Genomic DNA, 26,832 nt, shown 5'->3' on the forward strand with positions numbered 1-26,832 from the left:
ATGTAAAAGGAAATGTGATTAATCAGACCAGGCCACCTCCTTCCATTGCTCCGTGGTCCAGTTCTGATGCTTACACGCTTTTGGCAATGGTTGGGTCAACGTGGGCAGCCTGACTGTCCCAAATTCAAAATTTGGGACACACTTACCCAGAATTGGCTGAGAAGGAATTACCAGGTCTGAAAAACTGAAACTAATGTGTCATAGACTGCAACTTTCTACTGTTTCCATACAAACTGCGCCAAACTTAAGGTGAAAAAGACAACTAGTTCGATAGATCATAAAGACGTTGCTTCACGTTTAGCCGCGTCATTGCCAGACCATGGTCAGTGTTGTCTGTATATTTCACCAGTACCAAAGTCACTTTACGGCAGAGCCCAGTCTATCAGGCAGCTTTTGAAGAGATGACGGCCCTGTTTATCTAGCTGCTCCTTGACTCGACAATTGAGAAGGAAGTGCACTTCTTCACTTTAAGGTTTGTGTGTCACATTTGTCCCTAAAGGGCGCTCATTTGTATCAAGAGTTCTAGAGGTCTATTTCGGATGTAACCAAAACATAGAGATAGCAACACATTACAGAACTGTATTGAAAGATGACAGCATGCCAGGTATTATATTAAGAGGCTGAAACGTCAGGATATTATACTAATACTATTTTTACAGTACATGTCAATTTATTGTAAAGACAAACCTTTTTGTTGATCAAATTCAACTTGTTTTCCCCATATCGCTATGGTGAAGGCACTATCTGATTAGGGGTTTGTCTTTTCCTCCACTACATACACACAGCTCTGATAAAAGCAAGTACACTCTTTTCCTTCTCTTCTCATCCTCTTCTCCCCTCAAGGGTTCTCCCTGACCTCTGCCTTGTTCTTGATGACGGAGGAGAAGCGGACCAGTTTAATCTCCTTGGCGCCCTGTCCTCTAAGGTCATCCCAGACGTACTCAGGTGACAGCAGCTTGGTGGGCTTGTTCTTCCACAGGTACCAGTTCAAATGACTCTCCTCCTGCCAAACAGCCTCCACTCCAGCAGACTTATCCATCTAGAGGGAGGGGTCAGGACAAGATGTGGGATAAGGAGTGAGAGAGGGAGGAAGAGAGGGGAAAAGAAAGAGGGAGGTAGAGGAAGGATGTCTGTCTGTCTGCCAGCCTGTCTTTTTGCCTAGGCCTCCATTTGTGTGTGTGTGTGTGTGTGTGTGTGTGTGTGTGAATACTTACCTCCAGGTGTTCCCTACATGTCTTGGTCAGTCTGTGAACATCCTCCACTGCTCCTCCAAATATGTTGGCCTGGTAGTAGAAGTCTCCATGGTCTTGGGGGATGTAGGCTTTGGAGATTGTCCTCCGCTCATAGGGGTACTGGCTCCGGGGTACCCAGTAGAACCTGTAAAACCCTGTAGTCTAAATGAACTGTAATTTAACCAAGAAAAAAAACCTTATTAAGGATGTACGGGTGTGTGTGTCTCTCTCCCTCTCTCTGTGTGTGTGTGTGTGTGTGTGTGTCTCTGTGTGTCTCTGTGTGTGTGTGTGATTGAGTGTGTGTGTGTCTCTCTCCCTCTCTCTGTGTGTGTGTGTGTGTGTGTGTGTGTGTCTCTGTGTGTGTCTCTGTGTGTGTCTCTGTGTGTGTGTTACCAGGGGTGTATAGCAGCCACCAGTTTCCCCAGAGCCTCTGGTCCCACACGGCCATGGAAGATCATGTCTACGTCAAGACAGAAGATGTAGTTCGCCCTCTGGTGGATGTATTCCTCTATAGCAGTCTGCTCCCAAAATACATGGATTGTGGATCTTTAGCACACATTCATTTAATGATGTCAATTCACCTGTGGTATATAATCAATCAATAAAAGGTTTGAAATTTGGTTTGTAGGGGTGACATAATACAAAGACCATGCAGTCCAGTCAACCAAATGCCAACTAACTGGTATGGTCGAACCCAAACTGTATGGGAATACAATTACAGAATTTCACATAGTTTCTCTGTCCATTTTAACACGGCTATGTTTTACCAACTAAGACTGACAGCACTGAGTTCCTTCTAACCCATGATGTGATCTCATGTATTGGGACATTTGGCTCACAGGTGTTCCTAAATGGTCAGGTGTTTTCTGCTGTATTGATTATTCACACATAAGAGATGAGAGTATACAGTCTTAGTTCTATCCTTTGCTTTTGCCTTTGAAGTCTGCGCCTTGTGTCAGTAGGCATAATCCAACATAAAGACTAGAGAGTTGTCCATGAAAGAAAATAAAGCAACTCAAATTTTTAAATAAAACAACTCAATAAGAACCATAGCTCAAAAGTTGGGCCTAGGCAATGTCCTGAAAAAGGAAACCACTGGTGTCTTCAACAATCAGCTACGACCAGACTGGCCAAAGAATACAGTACCAGTTGACAGAAAAACACACCAATATGAGTGAAATCACTCAACTCCATGAATGAAAATGTCACAACCTACTGTTCGCTGAAGAGGAAGGAGGTAATCTGTTAGGCATTGTGGAGGTAGTGTCATGGTATAGGCATGCATGTCTGAACATCTGTATTAATGAACAAATGTAAGACATTGCAATAGCTGAAGGAAATCAGAAGTGCAAAGAAGAATAATGGTTACCAATGTACTACAAAATGCCACCAGACCCATTGAGCAGTAATTCACAAGCAACAGTGGCCAAAACACACTGCCAACACAACCTAGGGGTTTATCAGGGGGAAAATGTTTTCACCTGGCAAAGTCAAAGGTTTAAAATGCATTTCGCTTATTGAGGAAAGGAGACCAAAGACGTAAGAAACTCAAGACAAGCAAAAACTCAACCAGGCAGTAGTTAAAGCTTGGCAAAGATTCCAAAGGATGATACCAAGAGTTTGTTGATGTCAGTGGGGCACAGACTTACTGATGTTAAAGAATGCAATGGGATTTGCAACTAAATACTAACCTTTCTACCTCTTACATTTTCTTGAAGTTCAATTGTCCCAGTGCTTATGCACACATGAAATGGTAGGATGGAGTTCTGAAAGGGATGTTTTTCTAATTAGGAGTGTTGAAAGTAATAAAAGGTGACATTCTGTACTCAGGGGTTATATTCATCTTTTAATTGTATTTACACATGCTTTGAGTCTACAGAAAAAAATTATGTAGGGCACTCATTTCTCTAATTCAGTGTTTCCCAATCCTGGTCCTCGGGACCCAAAGGGGTGCACATTTTTGTTTTTGCCCTGGCACTCACACACCTTATTCAAATTAATGACTTGATAGGTTGATTATGTCAATCAAGTGTGTAAGTGGTAGGGCAACATTGGAATCAGGTGTGTGAGTGCAACAGCAAAAACAAAAACATGCCCCCCTTTGGGTATTGGGAAACACTGCTCTAAATGTATCTGAATGTATTCTGTTTTTAATACTTTAATTTCTTCCAAATAGGTTATTTTTTCCACTTTTGGACATTATATTTTCACATGGACATTTAAATCATTTAGCTTACTGTCTTATTTAGAAATATTTTCTAAAATACTTTAACAAGCAGGTTTTCCTGACAATCATGGCATCTGTACACAGGCCAGGAACCTGCCATACCCCTTGTCTTGTCAGTCCACAATACCTTTCTTTTTAGAATCTTTCAGGTTCTTAAGTACTTTTAATTTTTTTCTCAAATTTTGAGAAGCAAGAGGAAGATCAAAATATAAAAAATGTGTAATAGTTTGAAATAAACTATTACCAAATCAATATCATTTCTAAAATAATTTATTCAATATAATTTCTAAAAAATCAATAATTGAAATTCTGATTAAAATGCTTCCATAGCGACACCTGCAGGCAGAGGGGAAAAGGGCAGGCTAATTGAAGGCAGAGGGGAAAGGGCAGGCTAAGTGAAGTGGTGGTGGGGGGCAGAGGAGGAGGCTCCTGCTGTCCTCCTTAGGGAAAGATCTCATATCAATTGAATGTGCTTATCTTTTTGCACGCTAAGCTGTTATTGGGAGGACGTCCTCCCTAACCAATCAATAACCAGAATACAATACTGACATCGCATTCGTCCAATTATCATTTCCAAATTTCATCTTCAATTCTCTACCACTGTATTTTACTTGAATTGAACGACCTGCCGGTAAAGCGATGGATAGTGGGAGATAGATACAGTACCCTTTTTTAATCACCGTTAGAATGGATGCTAACAAGGCAAATTATGACAGCCTGAGTGAGGGGTTAACAGAGAGGCATGGACGCAGAGAGCGGGCTGGGGAAAAACCACATGCAGATGAATTGTTATCACAGCCTTTACACAGTTTGGATTACGCAGCAAAGGTTAAAGATCAAGACAGCTGGACGACCAACTCCACAGATAATGATGACCAAAAATGCTAAACCAAGTCACTAGAAAGATTCTCAGCTGTGGTCTGGTATGAGATTTCCTTGGCTAACGGGCAGTCCCGCGACTAAACGACTGTATTGTTGGCCATGCATTCTGATGGGGAACCCTAAAGCTGACTTTAACACCTGGTCTGCACCTGGTTAGAAAGGGCTACAAAAAGGCATGACAGGTGTTTTGACCACATATGTTTTGCAAGAATTGTGTTCAATCCACCCAGTAGAGTTAGAGACTTGTAGAACCTATGCAAAGCGCAATGAAAATCGATTTGTTTTCTCGTTATTCCGTTTTTGGAATAAAACGAATAACGAGAATACGGAAATGCATCAGGTTGGTGACCGCTCCGTTAACATCGGAAATTAAAACAATGAAACATGTCCAGAAAAACGTGTTTTCTGCCAATTCATTTTTCGTTTCGAGACGATAAACAAAAAAAAAAATTTATATTGGATTTTAGGACATAACCGCTATAAACCAAACAGATTTGGTCGCTATCTACACAAAAAAATTAATCGAATAAGGAATTATCCATTAGCACCTAGACCGCCCGCACTCCGATGCAGATTTAAAGAAGCGGGAGGGAACACCCAATATCAAATCACAAAACGAAAAAAACTATATATTTTTATTGACAAACGACTGAAGACAAAAATTGTTACGAAAGAGTAGATGACATGTAACGGAGTAAAGACTACGATTTATTTAAAAAAAAAATTATTGAGTAAGAGAAAAGAGTACAGCCCCTAGAAAATAACTAGAAAAGTACTCATTCTTCTGAAACTATACTCTTTTACTCATTTGCGTTACTTGTAACGCGTTACTACCTACCCCTGCTTAACTGTAAGACACCTCAGTTTGAATTCGCTGTATAAAGGTTAAAAAATAAATTAAGAAAACAATTAACTTTTACCTCACAAATACTCCAGAATAAAATAATCAATGTTTTCTGTATTAATTACAAATTTTATAAATCTAGAAATATCTTCTAATATCAATTTATTTTTAAAACAATGCATGTATTATAGATGGAATGGTAGTTAATCTTATTCCATTTCGTTGTTCCTCTTGGGCTATGCTAGTACCTCATCTATTTTGTTAAGTAATGAAGATGAGGTTCCAGCCCATTTTCAATCTCTTTCTGGCCTCCTGTGTGGTCACTGGAATCTGGAACGGAACGGTATGTGGGATTACACTGGCCCTCAAAAGTATTCACCCCCATGGACTTTAGTTGCCTTTCAACACGTTCCCTAACTCTGCCATATTTGTCCACCTGGTGTTCATTTGCATTATATTACACAGCACAAAAAAGCCACTGTTGATTTGTGTTTAATTACATCAGGAAGGGCCGCCTTATCTGTCACGCTTGTCTGTTTTTTGCGCCTTTAGCTCTTTCAGAAAAGAATTTGTCATTTGACCATCTGATTTCAGCAACATTTCTGTCAGTGATCCTACTACTTTCAGTGGTCAGTAAATTAAGTAACCATATAGCCATGATTTAACAATACACTAATTGATATCATTAAATGGTAATCAATTAACGAGTATTACTAAAGTAAAGATGATGCATTTAATAATAATAATAGTGTAACCTGGATGAGTTCCATGCGGCGGAGGGATATCTCCTGCCAGCGGTCAAACTTTGGCACCTTCACGACTTTGAGCCGTCTGCCGACACCCAGAGTCATGTTGATAGGAACGTGACTTGGCAGATCAGTAAACACATAGTACTGCACATTCAGCCCCACCTGGAATCACATGGAATTTAATTTGATGGAATTTGTAACAGTCTGAATTCAATTTAATTACATTCATGTTTTTGCTACTCCAGAGCACCTTACAATAGAGTGCATACAGTTCTGACATTATCCCATGTGGGAATGGAACCTCAACCTCTGGCATTGTAAACCCTAAAGCTCTGCATTAAATTTAACTAAACTGCTTTAATGATTAACTATGAAATACTATTTTAATATTACAGGTAATATGATTACATAAGCAGCAGGGACCCAATCTTATAACATCATTAGAGTACCTACTGTACTTTATATACAGCTCTGGAAAAAAATAAGAGACCACTACTAATGTTTCTTAAATCATGTATGGCAGCCATTCCATTCCAATTTCTGTTAAATTCCAACACAGGGAGACCTCATTTTACTTAGAGGTAGGGATTAGGTGATTACCTAAACCAAATGTAATATAAAGGTATAAAAACCACAGCTGTTGTCATCACTATCCACTTGCAATAAGACCAGCTGGATGGCAAAAACAGTGCAAGTAGTACCTCAAAAGGTAATTTGAATTAAAAAATAAATACTATTCAGCATGACAAAAGAGTTGAAAAGAAAAGGTTTGAGTGAGAAAAAGAAGGGTTCAATTCTGGCATTGGGGACAACAAAGCAACAGACTGGCAGAGGGCGAAAACTACTGTCCACTGACTGGGATGACTGTCAACTCATTCAAATGTCACTCAACAACCATAGGATGACATCAATAACTTACAAAAAGAACGGCAAACAGCAGCTTGGGTGAAGTGCATGGCGAGGATGGTTTGAAACGCAAAGCTAGAAAAAAAGCCCTTCATCAATGAGAAGCAAAGAAGAGCCAGGCTGAAGTTTGCAAAAGACCATAAGGATTGAACCATAGAGGAATGGAGTAAGGTCATCTTATCTGACGAGTCAAATTTTCAGCTTTGCCCAACATTTGGTCGTCTAATGGTTAGACAGAGACCTGGAGAGGCCTACAAGCCACAGTGTCTCATACCAACTGTGAAATTTGGTGGAGGATCGGTGATGATCTGGGGATGCTTCAGCAAGGCTGGAATCGGGCATATTTGTCTTTGTAGAAGGAAGCATGAATCAAGAGCACCTGCTTCCGTCTGCTCTGACAATGTTCCCCAACTCTGAGAATAGGTTTTTCAAGCAGGACATTGCTCCATGGCACAAACAGCCAGGTCAATCAAGGTGTGGATGGAGGACCACCAGATCAAGACCGTGTCATGGCCAGCCCAATCTCCAGACCTGAACACCATTGAAAACCTCAGGAATTTGATCAAGAGGAAGATGGATGTTCACAAGCCATCAAACAAAGCTGAGCTACTTGAATTTTTCTACCAGGAGTGGCATAAAGTTACCCAACAGCAATGTGACAGACTGGTGGAGAGCATGCCAAGACGCATGAAAGCTGTGATTAAAAATCAGGGTATTCCACTAAATATTGATTTCTGAACTCTAAGTTAAAACATTTGTATTTTGTTGTAAAATGAATATGAATTTGTTTTCTTTGCATTATTTGAGGTCTGAAAACAATTTATATGTTTTGGTTATTTTGACCAGTTGTTATTTTCAACAAATAAACACTAAATGACTATCTTTATTTGGAATTTGGGAGAAATGTTGTCAGTAGTTTATAGAATAAAACAAAACTGTTCCTTTTACTCAAACACATACCTATGAATAGTAAAACCAGAGAAACTGATAATTTTGCAGTGGTCTCTTAATTTGTTCCAGAGCTGTGTGTGTGTGTGTGTGTGTGTGTGTGTGTGTGTGTGTATATATATACCTCAAGAACTTTTCAGTTTAGAGTAACCCAAACATTCAATAAAACAGTCAATACACTTGGTTGTTCTGGTTTCTCACCATGAAGTGCTTCTCAGCTGACTCCAGTAAGGCATGGAGAAAACGAGTGTATCTGTGAGGACGGACAGAGATGAAAACACATACATTTAGTTGCATCAATAATTACAATGGCTGGAAAAAAAAAATATTAGGGAAGATAGCTGGCTCCATTACAAATCTTCATTCATCAATGCAGGATGTTGTCATCGCACAGAAGACAACAACCTTTCACGCTGGACATACACACAGAAACATTTCTGTACCCACTGTAATTGCGGCATTTCTCCACACAGAGCTGCTGTGTGACTTACTTTCCCACAGCGAACACTGTGGTGGCAATGGTGAGGTTGTAGGACCTGAAGGCCTCATCTATGACCTGGGGATCAAAGGTCCCCTCCCAGACAATAGGAGCCAGCCATGGGGTTACAGTCAGCACGTCAGTCCTCCTGAATAATAAAAATAATAATAGATCCCCTCCCAGACAATAGGAGCCAGCCATGGGGTTACAGTCAGTAAGTCAGTTCCCCTGAATAATAGTAATTATGATATATTCACTTTTCTAGCTTTTTTTTTCCTTCAGTCAAGCAGACTTTGGTGTGAGCTACTTAATTGAATAAAATGTAATTACTATTACCATGTTCTGTAATAGTCCCACCTAACTATATTCAGATGAATGTGCTAACTTTGATTTGTTGTGGATACATTTGTGACTCTATAAAAAGCAGACATAATAAATCCTTATACAGTTAGGTCCAGAAGTAATTGGACAATGACAAGTCTGTTTACCAAAATACCACTCTGGAAAAAATTAAGAGACTTCTGCACCTTTTTCTTTCCTATCCAAAACAGTTGGAATAGAAGGTTTTGAGTGAGGAACAGAAGGGTTAAAATTAAGAGACCACAGCAAATTGAACGCTTCTGTTCCTTACTCAAAACTTTCCTTTTCAACTTTTTAGGAAAGGAAAGAAAAAGGTGCAGTGGTTTCTTAAAATGTTCCAGAGCTGTATATTCAAGTTACAGTTAAATAATTAATATGGGCTTAAAGTGCAGTCTCTTAGCCTTAATTTGAGGGTATTCGCATCCAAATTGGAGGAAGGGTTTAGGAATTACAGCTCTTTAATATGTAGCCCCCTCTTTTTCAAGGACCAAAAGTAATTGGAAAATTCAATCAAACGCTGTATCATGGACAGGTGTGGGATATTCCTTCGTTATTTCTTCATCAATTACAGGTGCTGGTAATGAAATTAGAATATCATCAAAAAGTGTATTTATTTCAGTAATTCCATTCAAAAAGTGAAACTTGTATATTATATTCATTCATTACACACAGACTGATATATTTCAAATGTTTATTTATTTTAATTGTGATGATTATAACTGACAACTAATGAAAATCCCAAATTCAGTATCTCAGAAAATTAGAATATTACTTAAGACCAATAAAAAAAAAAAGAATTTTTGAAATGTTGGCCAACTGAAAAGTATGAACATGAAAAGTATGAACATGTACAGCACTCAATACTTAGTTGGGGCTCCTTTTGCCTGAAATACTGCAGCAATGCAGTGTGGCATGGAGTTGATCAGTCTGTTGGACTGCTCAGGTGTTATGAGAGGTTGCTCTTATAGTGGCCTTCAGCTCTTCTGCATTTTTGGGTCTGGTGTATCGCATCTTCCTCTTCACAATACCCCATATATTTTCTATAGGGTTGAGGTCAGGCGAGTTTGCTGGCTTCCTCCAGACTCTGGGACCTTGATTTCCAAAGGAAATGCAAACTTTACTTTCATCAGAGAACATAACTCAGCAGCAGTCCAGTCCTTTTTGTCTTTAGCCCAGGCGAGACGCTTCTGATGCTGTGTCTTTTTCAAGAGTGGCTTGACACAAGGAATGCGACAGCTGAAACCCATGTCTTGCATACGTGGTTCTTGAAGCACTAACTCCAGCTGCAGTCCACTCTTTGTGAATCTCCCCCACATTTTTGAATGGGTTTTGTTTCACAATCCTCTCCAGGGTGCAGTTATCCCTATTGCTTGTACACTTTTTTCTACCACATCTTTTCCTTCTCTTCGCCTCTCTATTAATGTGCTTGGACACAGAGCTCTGTGAACAGCCAGCCTCTTTAGCAATGACCTTTTTTGTCTTGCCCTCCTTGTGCAAGGTGTCAATGGTCATCTTTTGGACAGCTGTCAAGTCAGCAGTCTTCCCCATGATTGTGTTGCCTACAGAACTAGACTGAGAGACCATTTAAAGGCCTTTGCAGGTGTTTTGGGTTAATTAGCTCATTAGTGTGGCACCAGGTGTCTTCAATATTGAACCTTTTCACAATATTCTAATTTTCTGAAATACAGAATTTGGGGTTTTCATTAGTTGTCAGTCATAATAATCAAAATAAAAAGAAATAAACACTTGAAATATATCAGTCTGTGTGGAATGAATGTATACATTATACAAGTTTCACTTTTTGAATGGAATTACTGAAATCAACTTTTTGATGATATTCAAATTTTATGACCAGCACCTGAAAGCAGGTAAGGTCTGGAGTTGATTCGAGGTGTGGCATTTGCATTTGGAAACTGTTACAAGGAACCCACAACATGTGGTCAAAAGAGCTCTCAGTGGAAGTGAAGCAGGCCATCATTAGGTCTGATCCCAAGCATACCACATCATCTGTAAAACACGGTGGAGGCAGTGTGATGACATGGCCATGCATGACTTCCAATAGCACTGGGTCACTAGTATTAATTGATGATTTGACAGAAGACAGAAGCTGCCGGATTAATTCAGAAGTGTATAGGGACATACAGTGGGGAGAACAAGTATTTGAAACACTGCCGATTTTGCAGGTTTTCCCACTTACAAAGCATGTAGAAGTCTGTAATTTTTATCATAGGTACTCTTCAACTGTGAGTGACAAAATCTAAAACAAAAATCCAGAAAATCACATTGTATGATATTTAAGTAATTCATTTGCATTGTATTGCATGACATAAGTATTTGATACATCAGAAAAGCAGAACTTAATATTTGGTAGAGAAACCTTTGTTTGCAATTACAGAGATCATACGTTTCCTGTAGTTCTTGACCAGGTTTGCACACACTGCAGCAGGGATTTTGGCCCACTCCTCCATACAGACCTTCTCCAGATCCTTCAGGTGGGCAATAGACTTTCAGCTCTCTCCAAAGAGGTTCTATTGGGTTCAGGTCTGGAGACTGACTAGGCCACTCCAGGACCTTGATATGCTTCTTCTTGAGCCACTCTTTAATTGCCCTGGCTGTGTGTTTCGGGTCATCATACTGGAAGACCCAGCCACGACCCATCTTCAATGCTCTTACTGAGAGAAGGAGTTGTTGGCCAAGATCTCGCGATACATGGCCCCATCCATCCTCCCCTCAATATGGTGCAGTCATCCTGTCCCCTTTGCAAAAAAGCATCCCCAAAGAATGACGTTTCCACCTCCATGCTTCACGGTTGGCATGGTGTTCTTGGGGTTGTACTCATCCTTCTTCCTCCAAACACGGCGAGTGGAGTTTAGACCAAAAAGCTCTATTTTTGTCTCATCAGACCACATGACCTTCTCCCGTTCCTCCTCTGGATCATCCAGATGGTCTTTGGCAAACTTCAGATGGGCCTGGACATGCACTGGCTTGAGCAGGGGGACCTTGCGTGTGCTGCAGGATTTTAATCCATGACGGCGTAGTGTTACTAATGTTTTTCTTTGAGACTGTGATCCCAGCTCTCTTCAGGTCATTGACCAGGTCCTGCCGTGTAGTTCTGGGCCGATCCCTCACCTTCCTCATGATCATTGATGCCCCACAAGGTGAGATCTTGCATGGAGCCCCAGACCGAGGGAGATTAACCGTCATCTTGAACTTCTTCCATTTTCCATTGTCCTGTAGCCCATCCCAGCCTTGTGCAGGTCTACAATTTTATCCCTGATGTACTTACACAGCTCTCTGGTCTTGGCCATTGTGGAGAGGTTGGAGTCTGTTTGATTGAGTGTGTGGACAGGTGTATTTGATACAGGTAACAAGTTCAAACAGGAGCAGTTAATACAGGTAATGAGTGGAGAACAGGAGGGCTTCTCAAAGAAAAACTAACAGGTCTGTGAGAGCTGGAATTCTTACTGCTTGGTAGGTATCAAATACTTATGTCATGCAATATAATGCAAATTCATTATTTAAAAATCATACAATGTGATCTCTTACAGCTGAAGTGTACCTATCATAAAGATTACAGACCTCTACATGCTTTGTAAGTAGGAAAACCTGAAAAATCGGCAGTGTATCAAATACTTGTTCTCCCCACTGTATTGTCTGCTCAGATTCTGTCAAATTCAGCGAAGTTGATTGGACTGCGCTTCACGTTACAGATTTACAATGACCCAAAACATACTGCAAAAGCAACCTATGAGTTTAAGGCAAAGAAGTGAAATATTCTGCAATGGCCAAGTCAATCACCTCATCTCAACCCGGGCATGCATTCCACTTGCTGAAGACAAAACTTAAGGCAGAAAGAATCACAAACAAACAACAACTGAAGACAGCTACAGCAAAGGCCAGGCAAAGCATCAGAAAGGAGAAAACCCAACGTTTGGTTATGTCCATGGCGTTCCAGACTTCTAGCAGTCATTGCCTGCAAAGGATTCTCAATAAAGTATTTAAAATTAACATTTTATTTATGATTGTGTTAATTCGTCCAATTACATTTGAGCCCCTGAAATAAGAAGACTGTGTATTCCTAAATGTTTAATTTTTTTAACCCCTTGAATTAAAGCTAAAAGTCTGAACTTCATTTGCGTCTCGGTTGTTTCATTTCAAAACCATTGTGATGGCGTACAGAGCCAAAATGATGGGAATCGTGTCAGTGTCCAAATATATCAGGACCTAACTGTACATACAGTCGGTATGTACAGTGCCATCCACGATTATTGGTATCCTGGTAGAGATGCGCAACAAAGCCTATCAAAAAGGCCATTGTTGTTACTCTGCATGAGTTGCAATTCTGAAGAAAAAACAATTCATCAATAAATATATTCTCAAAAACGTGTCACTATTATTGGCACCCCTGCATTAATTACTTTGTGCAACCTCACGCTTGAAAACATAACAGCTTAGTATTTTCCTATAATGGTTGAGATGGGAGAATATACAGAAATGGATCTGAGGCCATTCATCCATGCAGAATCTCTTCAGATCCATTCATGTCATTGGTGGTCACTTGTGGACTTTCCTCTTCAAGTTACCCCCACATGTTTTCAGTAGGGTTTATGTCAGGAGACCGGGGTGGCCATTGCAAATGCTTGATTCTGTGGTCAACCATTTTGTGTGGGGATCTGGGGAATGCTTTGGATCCTCCTACTAATGAAAGATCTAATGATGAGTTTTTGCCCTTTTTGCAGAGGCATCCAAATGTTGCTGTAGTATCTACAGGTAATGACAGAGTTTGTGATTCCATGTATACTAAGATTCACAGGGTTTTTGGAAGCAAAACAGCTCCACAACTTGACAGATCTACCAACATATTTTAAAGTGGGGAGTGTTTTTTTCTGCATGACCAACCATCTTTTTATGGCAAACCCAACTCTGGTTCAAAAAGCAATATTCGATTGAAGAACCTCATTTCATGAGAAGTTTCAGTTATGTCTGTCAACGATAACCTTCATGTCTTAATGAGAGTAAAGGTTCTCTTCTAGCATGTCCTCCAAACACCTTGTTAGCATTGAGTTGGCGTCTAATTGCAGATTTGGAGACCTGGTGATGACCATATTGAACCAAAATTGTCCAACTGTGAATTTTTTACCTCAAAGCATTCTCCTTACTGTGCGTAGGGGGAAAATATACTTTGATCTTCTTGGCAGGTTGATCACACCTGCAGTTGATTCAAATGTAATAATGATTGCCTTAGATTTGGTAAATTTGAATTTCTAGCGGTGTAAATAATCATGACACATTTAAAAAAAATACATCTAGATTAAGATTTAGTTTTACTAGGAACAATCTTACCCAAATTAAAAGCAAGATTTCAAATATAGAGTTTTTTTTATAGCTTTTTTTTTTTTTGCCAGTAATCGTGAAGAGCACTGAATGGTTCACCATAACGCTCCGTTTGTGATTACACTGACACTTACACTGGTTCCATAAGCATGGCTTGCTTCCTCTGTGATCTGTAAAACAAGGGGGACTGGGTTCACACCTTGCAGAAAGGCCCTCAGGTTAAGCTACTGATGCTATGAAGAGAGCAGTGTAGTGCAGGTTCCACAGGTCACTACAGGCAATACCCACACATCCTCGCTCACCTGTCACTCAGCACAACCGGATGCCATGTTAACTCCTCGTCATATTTACTGGGACCCTCACTGACAGAGAGACAGACAGACATTTTCGTGCCTGTCTAATTACTTGTCCAGTGGGAGCCACACATGAGAATTACAAGGTCACCAGGAAAATAACATCAGCATCCTGTTTAGTTGGGTCTTAAAAAGCCTTTGCCACACCAAGGGTAGCCTGGATATCTAATCATGTTCATTTTAATTCCTTGACCTGTAGTACAAAGATGGGTTATGCTATTCAAAACCATTGTGAATAGATCATTGTTATTTGGAATCATAATTTCAATTAGACTTACAAGGGAGGCTGCAGTCCCTTGCAGTTTTGACAGCAGATTTACCTTGAAGTTACTTTAAAATAAATCTTTAGCCAGATCTTACAACTAAAGCTTTCAACCAGCAGTGCAGTGAATGTTTTCTTACTTTGGAGACAAGGAGGTAGAGTACATGTAGCCAAGCCTTTGATTGGAGGGGAATGAAAAAACAGAAAATAGATCAATGGCAACCACAGCAATCATAAAAATTATTACAATGTGACAAAGAGTACAACTGCTCTGTTTCTCAAACGTCCTCACCAGCAAAAAACCACTCCCCCAGCCATAATTAAAGAAACCAGGCAGTGTTGATATTCTGGGGAAAGAAACAAAGACATTATTAAAATGTATGTGTTGTAGGAAATATCAAAGTAACAAGCACTGTATTTCAGAGTTTTGTATTTCACCTTTATACTATGGAGACATTTGGATGAAAGTGTAGTGTCATGTAGTGCTTCTCCGTGGGTTAGTCCAGGGAGTGCTTCTCCGTGGGTTAGTCCAGGGAGTGCTTCTCCGTGGGTTAGTCCAGGGAGTGCTTCTCCGTGGGTTAGTCCAGGGAGTGCTTCTCCGTGGGTTAGTCCAGGGAGTTTTTGTCCATGGGTCAGTCCAGACCCAACACAAAATATTTTGAAATTTCATCACAAGCATTTGAATACACAACATCCATGTCTCAGTACAGAATCATGGTACTCCATTAGACAGATGAGGGACACAGTCGTCTGGGATGGGAATGTCGGAGTTGGTGATTACAACAATAATCGATTCAGCGATGCATCGCAATGGGGCATGCACGATTCAGCATTGATGCTGCAAAGTTCCATAATCGATTATGTCACTGTTTATTTTCTGGTCTTGAGTGGACAATAAAGTTGTGAAGTTTCAATTAGTTACGGGGGCATCCTGAGTTGGCTTCAACAACAACAACAACAACACAAAGTCGACACATCCCAGCCAAGAATTGACGAGTCGCTAGTGTCAACGTTGCCACACAACTCAGAGAGAGCAAAGAGGATCACACGATCGGTGGCATGTTTCATAGCGAAGGATCTACGAACCTATTCTATAGTAGAAAATGCGGGGTTTCGCCACATGCTTAAAACAATTGAGCCCCGGTATAAGCTACCGACAAGAGCTACCTTCACTGATTCTGCGCTTCCCGCATTGTACAAAGAAACCAAAGCAAAGCAGTGGTGTAGTCTACGTGATACGCAGGTATACGCCGTATACCCACTAGGAAAAGTCAAGGATTTCCGTATACCCACTTACAAAAGCGCGATGATACCGAACAACATCGTTGTGACAGAACGTTCTCATTTTTCATTCATAAATTCACCCCGTTTGTGTTGTGAAGCACTGACACTTGGACCTTTGAGGCTTCCGTGGAGGTGCCCTGGTTACCTATGGTTACCTTATATACCGTATATATGTCAATGAACGTTACTAAGCAACAACAAGTTGTTTCTCGCAACTAGCTAGCTAGGTAGAGCAGAGCCAATGAAACGTAAACAGACCATAGACTGTATAAATAATGGACGACGCCCTTTCGCTCTTTTCCATTGGTGAAAAATGAAGCCACCAGTGTCCTGATATGGCGCTGACATCTTGGACTTGCGTCTGCGCAGATAGCAATCTTGGGACCAGTTCTGCGCAGTAGTTATGCGCAGTAGCGAGAAGGAAGTAAAGCCGTAAAGCCGCGAAATCAACGGCCCCACCCCTTTGCCCCGCCCTCACTCTCCCTCGCAGAATGCGCATACCGTAATCAATCGCAAGTCCAAGTACAGTACAACCTTTGCTTGTTAAACCTAGACGATATGTTATAGCCTAACTTACATCATGTTTAACCTTAATTTAGAATAGGCCTAATACAAAAATAATTGGTAACTTCTAGCTAACGATCACCTGCTAGCTATTAACATGGATATTAACGAGGCTTGTTGTCTTTTAGCTAACATTAGCTAGCCCATTACATTTATTTACTAATTAAATAGTTTATAAATTTAACTTACCGAAAAAAATTCAAAGATCAATTGGAAATGCCAGATCGGTTAGCACAATGTACTGCAGAACAACCCATTATGTCCGTGTGAAATTATATCAATTATAGAAATTTAGAGATTAAATGTAAAGTTCCAATCTCCTCAGTCCTCCGAAGATTCAGTGGCTCCTCGGCTCAGATAGCTGTCAATCACAGCTGTGAATCACGACGTCACACCACCGTTTTTAGAGCATTAAATAACTAACTAAAAACAAACATTTTAAAAACAAACTACATTAGCGTGATACAAACTACAGTAAATGACAGAAACCAGCTTCGGAAAAAATATATTTGAAGGGTAATTTAATTGTTTAGTTGGTCTCGCGTCCCACTGAATAACATGGGGAGGGCGGGGTTTATGACCTATACTGGGATCACTCACCAGGGGGCGATCGAGACGTTTTGGCTTCACTTTTCAGGGCTTGTGCTTGAAACAGACCCAAAAAACACTATTTCAGGGTTTTAAAAAGTCCGTCCCTGAAGCTACTGCCGCGTCGGGTGACACAGCTGCCGCAGATCCTGACGACCGGATTACCGTTACAGAAAACCAGCCCGACAATCCAACCGCAACGTTACTGTTACCTGGTAAGTGACAGTATCATAGATATATTGTTCTATATCTATGGACAGTATCTTATATGATGTTGTGTGTGTGTGTGTGTGTGTGTGTGTGTGTGTGTGTGTGTGTGTGTGTGTTTTAAAAGCATTGAAAAAGTCTTAAATTTGATAATCTCAGGCCTTAAAAGCCTTGAATTTGGTATATAAAGTACCCCTAGTGATTACAGCTGGTTACTCAATTGGCTCGTCACTCTCCTATGCCCATGTGGGTCCACCCATTCGCTAAATACCAAACTGCCTATAGAAGCTAAATACAACCTTGAAAAGAAACATTAAAACACTCATGGTGTTAGGAATTGAAAGTTGTCTGTATAGAAGCCAGGTGTGACACTAAACTCAGTGCCTGCTGGATCAACATGGTCAAGGACATCACCAGTCTCAATGAGGACATTTTCATTTAGGGGTGTACTCACTTACGTTTCCAGAAGTTTAGACATTAATGGCTGTGTGTTGTGTTATATTGAGGGGACAGCAAATTTACACTGTTACACAAGCTACTTTACATTGTAGCAAAGTGTCATTTCTTCAGTGTTGTCACATGAAAAGATTGACTCAAATATTTACAAAAATGTGAGGGTGCACTCACTTTTGTGAGATACTGTATATATTGTTTTTGCAGTCATATCCACATCATTGTGATGAATGACACGGTCTGTTTTCATCTGCACCAATGCAAACAACTCCAACGTCCATGCTAATGTTAGTGAGGCTAGCTAAACCTCTCTTTTTAAACATATAGCATTAGCTACATTAAGAGAAAAATCGCACCAATTCACCAATCTCCAGAGCAACCCACGCTGTTAATGGTGGGGCATTTAAACAGGAGGAGTGGTTAACCTGACATTGGGAAACGTTTATATTATTACCGGTACGTTTGTCACAAGATTGTGTTATTCTGGGTGCACCATGTTATACTGACCACCCAACGGTAATTTAGGTAAATTAGCACTCACCTTTGCTTTGACAATGAAGACATTCTTCTCCTTCATCCCCCATGAATATTCTTCTCCTTCACCCCCCATGAATATGAAAAGTACCCGCAAATCACCAGTTTCAATGTCAACAGAGAAGAGGAGACTCTGTGATGCTGCAATCCTAGGCAGAGATCTTCCTCTGTCCAGCGTCTGTGTTCTTTTGCGCATATAAATCTCTTTATTGGCCAGTCTGACATTTGGCTTTTTCTTTGCAACTCTGACTAGAAGGCCAGGATCCTGGAATCAGCGCTTCACTGTTGATGTTGTGACTGGTGTTGTGAGGGGGACTATTTAATGTAGCTGCCAGTTGAGGACCTGTGAGGTGTTTCTCGAACTAGGCACTAATGAATTTGTCCTCGTGCTCAGTTGTGCACCAGGGCCTCCCCAGTGTTGCCCTTACTTTTTTCCCCAACAACGAGTGGGGGGTTGGGGGGTGGGGGGGTTTCGGCACCAACACTCCGAGGTCAACGACATAAAACGCTCGAAGTGTAAAATGATAAAAACGTGTTTTTAATGAATAGCAAAAACTTCCTCCCTCTTGATTGTCAACTTAATTTTCTTAACATTATTTAAAAATACTTTCTAAACATCATTGTTTAATAAAAACATACCTAATGGATTATTAGGAACACCATACTAATACTGTGTTTACCCCCTTTCGCCTTCAGGACTGCCTTAATTCTACGTGGCATTGATTCAACAAGGTGCTGAAAGCATTCTTTAGAAATGTTGACCCATATTTATAGGATAGCATCTTGCAGTTGATGGAGATTTGTGGGATGCACATCCAGGGCACGAAGCTCCCGTTCCACCACATCCCAAAGATGCTCTATTGGGTTGAGATCTGGTGACTGTGGGGGCCATTTCAGTACAGTGAACTCATTGTCATGTTCAAGAAACCAATTTGAAATGATTCGAGCTTTGTGACATGGTGCATTATCCTGCTGGAAGTAGCCATCAGAGGATTGGTACATGGTGGTCATAAAGGGATGGACATGGTCAGAAACAATGCTCAGGTAGGCCGAGGCATTTAAACGATGCCCAATTGGCACTAAGGGGCCTAAAGTGTGCCAGGAAAACATCCCCCACACCATTACACCACCACCACCAGCCTGCACAATGGTAACAAGGCATGATGGATCCATGTTCTCATTCTGTTTACGCCAAATTCTGACTCTACCATCTGAATGTCTCAACAGAAATCGAGACTCATCCAGTCGTCAACTGTCCAATTTCGGTGAGCTCGTGCAAATTGTAGCCTCTTTTTCCTATTTGTAGTGGATATGAGTGGTACCCGGTGGGGTCTTCTGCTGTTGTATCCCATCCGCCTCAAGGTTGTGCGTGTTGTGGCTTCACAAATGCTTTGCTGCATACCTCGGTTGTAACGAGTGATTATTTCAGTCAATGTTGCTCTTCTATCAGCTGGAATCAGTCGGCCCATTCTCCTCTGACCTCTAGCATCAACAAGGCATTTTCGCCCACAGGACTGCCGCATACTGGATGTTTTTCCCTTTTCACACCATTCTTTGTAAACCCTAGAAATGGTTGTGCGTGAAAATCCCAGTAACTGAGCACATTGTGAAATACTCAGACCGGCCCGTCTGGCACCAACAACCATGCCACGCTCAAAATTGCTTAAATCACCTTTCTTTCCCATTCTGACATTCAGTTTGGAGTTCAGGAGATTGTCTTGACCAGGACCACACCCCTAAATGCATTGAAGCAACTGCCCTGTGATTGGTTGATTAGATAATTGCATTAATGAGAAATTGAACAGGTGTTCCTAATAATCCTTTAGGTGAGTGTATATCTTTCCTTACAAGTACTCTCCTTCAATTAACCCTTCTCTAAAACAGTTCATGAATCGCCTCCCAGACTCCTAATAAAAGCAAATAGCTACTAATTGAGGCAACATGACTATATTGCTTAATATAGTGTAGTTGGATTAATAACACAATCCCTCTCCAAAGCTAATAAGCACATACAAATTGACAACAATATCAAAACAGCATTTAAAGAAATATTAGATATGTTCTCTATATTAACTTAAGCTATAACTATTTATCAATGTGCTCCAACTTATGATATTCTTTACCTTATGTAAAGTATTATTTAAAAAGTAATTTCTGTTTTGTTTATATGTTTCTGATGGAAATGTACACAATACACAAACACTAATATATACATTGGATATAGAAAGTCTACACACCCCTGTTAAAATGCCAGGTTCTTGTGATGTAAAAGAATGAGCCAAAGTTAAACCATGTCAGAACCTTTTCCACCTTTAATGTGACCTATAACGTGAACAATTCAATTGAAAAACAAACTGAAATCTTTGAGGGGGAAAAATAAAAAAAACTCACAATAACCTGGTTGCATACGTGTGCACACCCTTAAACTAATACTTTGTTGAAGCACCTTTTGATTTTATTACAGCACTTTTTGGGTAGGAGTGTATTAGCTTGGCACATCTTGACGTGGCAATATTTGCCCACTCTTCTTTGCAAAAGCGCTCCAAATCTGTCAGATTGCGAGGACATCTCCTGGGCACAGCCCTCTTCAGATCACCCCACAGATGTTCAATTGGATTCAAGTCTGGGCTCTGGCTGGGCCATTCCAAAATGTTAATCTTCTTCTGCTGAAGCCATGCTTTTGTGGATTTGGATGTGTGTTTTGGGTCGTTGTCGTGCTGAAAGATGAACTTCCTGCTTCACTGTGGGTATGGTGTTTTTTGGGTGATGTTTTATAATTATGGCCAAAAAGACCATAACACATTTCATCAGACCATAACACATTTTCCCACATGCTTTGGGGGACTTGATGTTTGTTTTTGCAAACTTCGGCAGGACTTGGATGTTTTTCTTCATAAGAAAAGGCTTCAGTCTTGCAAACCTACCCCATAGCCCATTCATTTGAAGAATACGGGAGATTGTTGTCACATGTAGCACACAGCCAGTACATGCCAGAAATTCCTGCAGTTCCTTTAATGTTGCTGAAGGCCCCTTGGAAGCCTCCCTGACCAGTTTTCACCAATTTTGAAGGGACATCCAGTTCTTGGTAATGTCTCAGTTGTGCCATATTTTCTCCACTTGATGATGACTGTCTTCACTGTGTTCCATGGTATATCTAATACTTTAGAAATTATTTTGTACCCTTCTTCTGACTGATATCTTTCAACAATGACATCCCTCTGATGCTTTGGAAGCTCTCTGCGGACCATGGCTTTTGCTTAGATGCAACGAAGAAAATGTCAGGAAAATTCTTTATATGATGGCAGGTGTGTAATGACTTCTATTTAACATGAGTTTGAATGTGATTGGTTAATTCTGAACACAGCCACATCAAGTTATAAGAGATCACATTAAAAGTGGAAAAGGTTCTGACATTATTTATTTTTGTCTCATTCTTTGACATCACAAAAACCTGGCATTGTCACAGGGGTGTGTAGACTTTATATCCACTGTAATTAAAAAAAAAAAAATGTATTCAAGAGACCACTGCACCTTTTTCTTTCCTTTCCAAAACAGTTGAAAATGAAAGTTTTGAGTGAGGAACAGAAGCGTTCAATTTGCAGTGGATTTCTTAATTTTAACCCTTCTGTTCCTCACTCAAAAACCTTCCTTTTAGACTTTTTTGGAAAGGAAAGAAAAAGGTGCAGTGGTCTCTTAAATACATTTTAATTTTTTTACAGAGCTGTGTGTGTGTGTGTGTGTGTGTGTGTGTTATATATCTATATCCTCAATACACACACACACACACACACTTTGAAGGCAAAATACAGAATCGGAAGGCCTATTGTTGGTGTCTAATGTATATAACATTTCACCACAGACATCTTTTGAATGCAAAATACAAAAACTGGAGGTCTTATTGTTGCTGCCAAATCTCAAATGTTGCCTGCATGATGCTAATCTATTGTAGCTATTGAGTTGTGAAATCAATTAGCTAGCTAGATTCTTATCTTTGGCTGTCACTCAGACGATGGCTACCTTTATATCAATGTGACAGCCACAAACTGACAGTTCAAAACAAAAGTGCGCGTGCACAGACACAGCCAGTTAAGTTTCTCTGACCTCACTCACTAGCTTGATACTCCAAACGTTAGGTGCATGATTTTGTTGCTCTGCTCTGACGCTTGTGCGATAGTAAACCTTGTGTGATAGTAAACCGTGCACGATGGTAAACTCAGCTTGGTTATATTTCATTAAAATATTCGGTTATTTCAGCGGCGGGGCGCCACTCTAATTATAAGAGGAAAACACTTGCCTCCCACTCCTCTTTCTGTTCTGGTTAGAGCCAGTTTGCACTGTTCTGTGAAGCCAGTAGAAAACGTAATTGTATGAAAATCTGTTTCTTGGAAATTTTACATATGGAATAGCCTTCATTTCTCAGAAAAAAAATAGACTGATGAGTTTCTGGCAATTTTTTGCCTGTAATCAACCCCCCCCCCCCCAAAAAAACAGATTACTAAACTAATTTAAAGAGGTTTATTCCTTCTTTAAATCAGGACAACAGTTTTCAGCAGTGCTAACCATCACAGAAGGGTTTTCTAATGATCAATTACCTTTTTATGAAATTATGAACTTGGATTAGCAAACACAATGTGACATTGTAACACAGGGCTGATGTTTGCTGATTAAGGGCCTCTGTAATCTTATGTAGATATTCTATTGAAAATCTATCTTTTCTAGATTTGTCATTTGCAAAATTGAAAGAACTTCTGAGTTTACAGACAAATGGATTTACCTCACAACAATGTAAATGAAAGCTCACATTGTACAAGGCATCCAGGTTAAATTACAAGTTAATACTAGATTTAACAAAGCATTAGCCAGGACATGATCCAACAGGGGGAAGAGACAAAAGCTGCATGGCCAGATGTCCATGACCCTAGCCCCAGGACAGGCAGAGAATGGGAGGTATTTTATCACCACACCCAACAGAGGAGAGCACCACAAAGAGGAGGTGTGGAGGACCAGAGACAGAGACAATTATGTTGGGCTATTTTATAACCATCTGGGACATTCAGCGTTGTTGATCTGTAACAGATTATCTCCTAATTAGATATCAGACCTAAAGAACATAGTCAACAGCTTTTCTGCTTCAAAGCGGTGACAGAATGGTTGAGGGGAGGATTTCCTGAGCCAAGACCCAAAAGATCCTGGATACAGTGTCAGGAACCAAAACATCCAGAACAAAGTGAAATCATTCTACCATGTAATAGAGCTGGTTGTCATAGGTGGAGCGTGTGTGATTTATGGCTCACAACTCCATGTTTCATGGTCTCCATTTTCACTGAAGACCTTTCTTCAATACAAACATCTTAGGGTCTTTTATGGTCTGCTGGTTCTGAGAAATGCATGAAAGACAAACATTCCAAACCTAAGCTACCTCCAGGAATCCATATCCTCAAAGCTCAGAGTTCACCATCCGAGGCAACCTCCAACATGTGTCTGCATGTAAAAATCTGCTTCATATAACACAATACTAGAGGTCTCTGCTATCTAGATCAAACTGTTGACGGTATCCACAAAGCATTCATATAAAACACATTGACGCTTGCCTTCACATAACATCTACATGACACATACATGAAAGCAGGCGTGCTTCTGTTGCACTTTACTCACTTTGTAGCATTTTGCCTGATGTTCCTGAGAATCACCTACTCCCAGTCGCCTGTACGGTGTTAGGACCCAAAGTGCAGCTCCAACCCCAGCCCACTGTGAAATCAAGATGCGTAGGAATCACATTACAGGAACAGTACCAGTCTTCTTTCTGTGTATCCCTGGCAAACACCCACTTTGTCTACAGGACAATACTTTACACCAGTGGTGCCCCACCCCTACCCTGGACGACGCGATGGCACGTTCCTGACAGCGCAGGTAGACTTATGACTTACAGGTTTGGACGGGTGCCTATTGTAACGGTTATATTCACTCAGAATATTGTGCGTGCATTTCGATTGGTTCTCATTTACTTGATCAATGTAAACGCAACGGCACAAGCTCTCTCATCTACTCAGTACACCAAAGAATTTGTACGTTTGATTTTGTGTGGCGATGCATTAGCAAAACATAGATCACGACTTTGAAACAAAGATATCCGACCAGCGCTGCGCCTCCCATTCATTATCAACGCCTTTTGCCAACAACCCAAAAACACCCTTTCCAGACTCAGAAGCCTGTGACACATTTATAAGCCATTAGACGCGTCGGCTGCGCTGAATGGAACGCTTGAGGGCATGATGGTCCAAAATATCATTTTTACATTCACTTCTCTACCAACAATTGTGCAGTACATAAATCGTATAGAAGCATGTTCATTAGGCAGCATGTTCAGGGCCGGCTCCAGGCACAAGCAGTTGCTTAGGGAACGCTAGGAAGCCCTCAACCAATAGGGGGCCCCAAATAAAAAAATTCTTAGGGCCCCCAAAAGGCTACAGCCAGCACTGAGCATGTTCCATGGAGTTGGATGCCTTGAACATCAACTTGTTCATATAAAAGCCAGCTATGGTCAGAAAATAGTTAATTTGTTACTTTCAATGTTCATAGTTTTTTTCTTGTATTCTATAATCCATTATAGTTTCTTGACTTCCAACACATGTATATAATGACAAAATCTGTTTTGAAATTGTACAGAGAGTATATAGACGATTTAGTATTACATTTAACTATTGATGAAAAAAAAAGATCTCCCTTCTTAAAATGACCATTGTGGAACAAATATGAATCCCTCTTAGTGGCATAGTAGTTAGTACATCTGACTTATGTGTGAATGTATAGGGTTCACGACTCTCATGCCATTGCCTACATTGTTTTTCGTGTAGTACCCGTCCATGCATATAAAAGGATCATGTCATACAATTATTCACACATTTTGACATATTTTAGACATTCATGGTATGACATAGTGAATACATATAGTTGTGCGACAGCTATAGACGGACAGTGTGGATAAAGATAGCATCACTGACAACCTGCAAGTTCTTCCACACCAACACCGTGTGTTACCTCTTCGATCTCGTAGTTTAATAAATTCACCGTGGCCGCCCAACCCCGTTCCTGAGATCTACGGTCCTGTATATGTTCTCTCTCCAATCGCAGTTGTTACTAACCTGATTTCTGCTTCTCATTCAGCGTGTGATTCAAGTCAGGTGTGTACAATTTCGCTCTATGGTGACAGAGACATTCATTAACAGAGATAAACATCTACAGATCCCTCCTTATCGGTCTGTATCACCGGCTGGTTGGGCAATTGGACATTGCTCACTTCCTGTCGTCCTGAAGGACAGGTACACGACAAGGTGCTGTAGTAAAACGAGGAAGACCAATTAAGAAACTCAGCCCTCTGTCACAGACTGTTCACTTTGGGACAGTCAGAAACACTAGATAATATGACAAGATCGTGGGGTGTATTTCAGAAAGCGGGTTTAGTGAAAACTCATAGAGGGAAAATCTGGGTTTACGGTTTCATAGAGCCAGTTCAGCGTTACTCTGAAAACCTGCTGTCTGAACGTGTCAGACGGTGTGTCCTTTTCTCGAAGAGCCAACTGAAGCACAAATACACCGCAGAAATCTCAGCCGTGAATGATCAGACCCCGCTTGAATCATTCCCTAATGATTATCTGTTTGAGCATTACCGTTTTTCTGCACAATCGATCATTCATCTGAACAATATTCTCAGCCCTCATATCGTTCCCATGATACATCGTGGACGTGCTCTCAGTTCGCAACAAATTCTTTGTGTTGCAGTTTTCTGTATAACATCGATAATTCTGAGCATATGTCCAAGGCAAGCGTCTCTCTAGGGCTGTCATAGATGTGACACTTTTGTAGTGTTCCCAAGTCAAAGACCCACGAGACTCATCAAAATAGAGTTCCACAGAATTGCAAGTATCAGTCTAAGCAGGAATCGGTTTATTTAGACTCAAAGCACTAATCAGTCAATATTTTAGGGTGTCCAGGGATTGGCTGCATAGATGGCACTCATACTCCTATCACAGCTCCTTAAGTAAATGAAGGAGATTATGTGAATAAGTCTTCCCACAGCATTAATGTGCAGATAGGCCAGCAAATAATTGTAATTCCTTTGAGAATTGTACTTATTTTTTGCTTAAATTTCACTTACTACTTAAATATATGTTCAATGTAGCCATTGAAATGTTTTGAATTAGGTAGGGAAGGCTAAACAGCATCACTATTGCTTGTACTGATATTATACTTTCCTGTTTGAAGTAAAACATTTCCACTTCCTTTTCAGTTGCTGCTGAGTACGTCCACTACACGATGCGTTCGGAAAGCACAGAACATCATCAGAGATTACAGCCACCCAGGCTATGGTCTGTTCACACTGCTGCTGACAGGTTGACACTATCGGAGCATCAGGGCACGCATTTCCACACTCACAGTTTTTTTCCCTCAGGCCATAACGCTCCTCAACCAGCAACACTGATTTATGATCATACTGATCACACACAAACATTCAATGTACATTAGAATTAGCATGTACACTCGTGCCTATAATATTCAATCCTTCTACCTGTATTGTTCATATTCCCCATTCTACTCTCTTAAAAATTACTGCTAATTTACATTATGTA

At 40.5% G+C, this 26,832-nt stretch overlaps 1 protein-coding gene across 6 annotated transcripts; it reads right to left on the minus strand.

Annotated features, from left to right (window-relative positions):
• On the minus strand, positions 1-25,393 carry LOC105031152 (globoside alpha-1,3-N-acetylgalactosaminyltransferase 1-like). 6 transcript variants are annotated; one of them, XM_013140724.4, is made up of 13 exons: positions 25,348-25,393; positions 23,861-23,953; positions 14,868-14,922; positions 14,716-14,751; positions 14,263-14,322; positions 14,095-14,130; positions 8,280-8,414; positions 7,990-8,041; positions 5,941-6,096; positions 2,924-2,998; positions 1,626-1,750; positions 1,215-1,377; positions 1-1,039 (listed from the first exon to the last, which is right to left on the minus strand). In XM_013140724.4, the coding sequence occupies exons 2-13, from the start codon at positions 23,868-23,870 to the stop codon at positions 839-841; spliced, it is 1,104 nt and encodes a 367-aa protein (XP_012996178.2). In that variant the 5' UTR covers positions 23,871-23,953; positions 25,348-25,393; the 3' UTR covers positions 1-838. The 6 variants fall into 6 exon arrangements, with proteins under 6 accessions (XP_012996178.2, XP_012996176.2, XP_012996177.2 ...); XM_013140722.4 differs by lacking the exon at positions 25,348-25,393 and adding an exon at positions 25,244-25,338; XM_013140723.4 differs by lacking the exon at positions 25,348-25,393 and adding an exon at positions 25,210-25,316.
• Positions 25,394-26,832: the final 1,439 nt, after the last annotated feature.

This window comes from Esox lucius, chromosome 7 (assembly GCF_011004845.1).
Source record: "Esox lucius isolate fEsoLuc1 chromosome 7, fEsoLuc1.pri, whole genome shotgun sequence".
Lineage (NCBI taxonomy): Eukaryota > Metazoa > Chordata > Actinopteri > Esociformes > Esocidae > Esox > Esox lucius.